This window comes from Bolinopsis microptera, chromosome 7 (genome assembly GCF_026151205.1).
Source record: "Bolinopsis microptera isolate Bmic1 chromosome 7, MBARI_Bmic_1.0, whole genome shotgun sequence".
Lineage (NCBI taxonomy): Eukaryota > Metazoa > Ctenophora > Tentaculata > Lobata > Bolinopsidae > Bolinopsis > Bolinopsis microptera.
The window spans coordinates 10,755,003-10,758,247 of record NC_087078.1 but is presented as its reverse complement, the minus strand read 5'-3'; the positions used below and the strand labels follow the sequence as shown (position 1 = coordinate 10,758,247).

The window sequence follows — 3,245 nt, the reverse complement described above, 5'->3', positions numbered from 1 at the left end:
AACCTTCGAAATCCTATGATTAAGTCCTAATCCTCGCTTCACGTCCCCTACTCATCTCCTTCAACGTCCCATCACCTTATGTAGTTTAACATATCTCCTTGGACTTGCTTTTATGCACACATCCAGAATTTCTATTAGCATTTAAATTATTATATTTGATTTTATTTCCACTTCGTGATATTGTAACGCGGTTAAATTTTAAGATTTTATTTTCATACTTTTATTCGGCTTTTGTTTTATATATGAACTTATTTATGAATTGATGTATAGCCAAAACGAGTCCGTTAGTGTTCTCCTTGGTAATTTCAAGTTTAATTCCAGTTTAATTCCAGTTTAATTCCATGACTGAGTGCTGGATCACAGGTGTGAGATCTAGGAGATGTTCACTTAATTTGAAGAGCCTGGTTACATGAAGAGATCGTTAATCGAGATAAGGATTTCAAATATAGGACGGTCAAACGAAGCAGGGCTGTTGCTTTAGAATTAGAAACTTTACTCATAGCGGGAATCGCACTGAACAATTTACAGATCGTCACATTCAGATCATGTGCCTAAGTTATAGGTTATATTTCCCCAACCGTGCGTTAACCGTGCCTTAAGCGACCATAATGGTTGCTTTTGGGCAGTTTGTGTCTTAACCGTGCCTTAACCGTGCGTTAACTGTGCGTTAACCGTGCCTTAAGAACCGTGCCTTATGTAACCCTTGTGCCTTAACCGTGCCTTAACCGTGCCTTAACCGTGCCTTAACTGTGCTTTAACCGTGCCTTAACCGTGCGTTAACCGTGCTTTGCCACACTACTGAATTGCCGGAAACGTAACTCAAACTCACTTCGACAGGAAGCAGGGAAGTTGTTGGTTGAACTTGAGCAAGTTACAGTTGTCATGGCAGAATTTCCGTATAGATATCCTTCATCACAAACTATTATAACACCCCCTTCTTCTCTTACTCGATGCTCAGGAGAGGTTTCAAATACAAACTCCATACTAGGCACCGTGCAGACAGCTGAAATATGTCGTGTTATAACTCAACAAATATTTCGTGTTATAACTTTACAAATATTGCGTGTACCACTGTCTAGTCACACCAAATAACGTGTCGGTGTGTTACAAAGTCAAGTTTGTAGAGATAATTTTCAGACACCCCTGTTATTCTGATATGCAACAAGGCAACATAATGAGAAGAAGATGAGTACATACCAATACAATCCTCGGCAGTGTCCGACCCTATTTCCAAGGTACCCAGTCCTGTTCCGCATGCTGTACATTCTGTTGCTTCATCAGCACTGTATGTGTCAAGGGCGCAAGAAGTACAAACTTGGGCATCTTCATCTGCCGTGTTAGCGTAGGTTCCTGCTGTGCACGAGGTACAGGTGTCGTCAGGGTTTTGGACCTGACCACTTGCACAACCTGTCTGCACAATGTATTCAGTCTCAGCATTTGCGAAATCTCCCGCGTCAAAACGCTTCTTACGACTGTGTCCCTCCTGAAATGAAATATTGTAAGACGTGCATTCAACAAACTGGCTCAAAATGAGTACTTATATTAGAATTGAGATAAATTCGAATTGAAACAAATTATCAAACGTGGATACCCTCGCGAATATGAAATACGACAACAGATTAGTAATATTAACATACCGATGGACCATTAAGCATCGCATGAAGTGGGTAAGAGTTGAGATAATCGACTGCTGTCTCCAGAATGAGCCTCTGTTTCATAACATGTTGCATGGATCTGGATGTCAATTTAACCGACAACACCGTGTTTGTCTCCGTAGCTTCACAAGACAGATCACTGATTATACACTCGTCAGCTAGTACACAGGGCAGGGATATGGAGAGTTTCTCTTTAAAGGTAGAGAGCACCTTCTCTTTAGAGTGCTGGTCCGCACAACCATTGAATTCAGGACCAAGTCTGAACCGTTGAAGTAGAGGCTTCGGAGACACATCTGCAAATATTGTAGACTGAATTTTTGTCAGAATGTCAGAAGAACATACAATTATGATCACAATGTTCTGGAGATTAAACCAAAGTAATTTGAAGCAGGTATCATGTTCTTACGGGCACATCTGATGGTCGGAGGAGATGTTTTGTCTTGGTGATAGTGGTCCCAGGTCCACCTTCCACTCAAATCATCATAGAAACACCTGTAGAGTTATTTTGTACTATACGAATGATTACAAGGACTTTAAAGATATTTTTAAAATACTGATTACGTTTGGAATGTGTCTGAAACGTTGGTGATATCTTATGAAACTTGGGATTCTGTCGTTCAGTAACTTGAGAATTTAATCACGGGAAACTCGGTAAATTAAACACGGCTTTAAGATTTTAAACTGACCTCATTTCTTTAAAGCGGTTATCAAAAAGAACGAATCCTTGTTCGTTGTCGCAGATCGTTCGTACAACAATTTTGTTTCCTTCACGTGATAATGACAATTTCCCTGCTTTTACATTGTGACCAAACCTGGGATACCCACAATTAATTAGCTTAATGATATTATTAAATAATTTTATTAAGCTAATTGTATCAAGCTTTCATTTTTTTCAGATACAATTATCCAAGTATCTGAACCTGTCATAATGGTTTATTTACAAAGCCGCAATAGATAAGTGAGCTGTGGTAAAGTCACAACTAACACTTTGAATTACCTGGGATGTAAAGCTATGGGGTCTGGGAGAACCTTGCATTTGCCGTAGGATTCAGAGGGTAATTCCTGGAGGTTGATAATGTTTGTAAATTTTAGTTTATTTTAACTGCGAGCCGCAATAAATAAATGTCTGCCAAAATAATGTCCGATAGCGTATACCGAACAAACATTACTTACAGTATTCACTGTGACGAACACAAGGAGGAAAATTAGCTCTGTCAATGATCGAACAGTCATCACTGCTAGAATAAAATGTTAATGATGATATATTAGTTTATATTACATCCTTAAGGTTAATAACAATTAAGTACTTTCACTTATATAGCAGCAATGACCAGTCCTTAGGAGCTGCTGTTGGTTGCGTGGCAGGTCTACAACGTGTGACAAGGTATAATTTAGTCCGATGATAAATGATAGGAATTGAAATTATTGCTAAAAGCTGTGTTACTTCATTTTGATGCACAAGGTTTATATGTGATATAGGCACCGTCAAACATCGGTAATAATAATATATTTGAAAGATAGCGCCACTAAGACAAATTGCATGAAGGAAGAAGAAATCCACAGTATTTTGAAATTAAGTTTAACAGATTA

At 38.7% G+C, this 3,245-nt stretch overlaps 1 protein-coding gene across 1 annotated transcript; it reads right to left on the bottom strand.

The window, feature by feature from the left end:
• Positions 1-1,628: 1,628 nt before the first annotated feature.
• Positions 1,629-2,903, bottom strand: LOC134818685 (uncharacterized). The gene is made up of 5 exons (XM_063828324.1): positions 2,829-2,903; positions 2,653-2,717; positions 2,342-2,467; positions 2,062-2,147; positions 1,629-1,948 (listed from the first exon to the last, which is right to left on the bottom strand). The coding sequence occupies exons 1-5, from the start codon at positions 2,886-2,888 to the stop codon at positions 1,629-1,631; spliced, it is 657 nt and encodes a 218-aa protein (XP_063684394.1). The 5' UTR covers positions 2,889-2,903.
• Between the last annotated feature and the right edge of the window lie 342 nt (positions 2,904-3,245).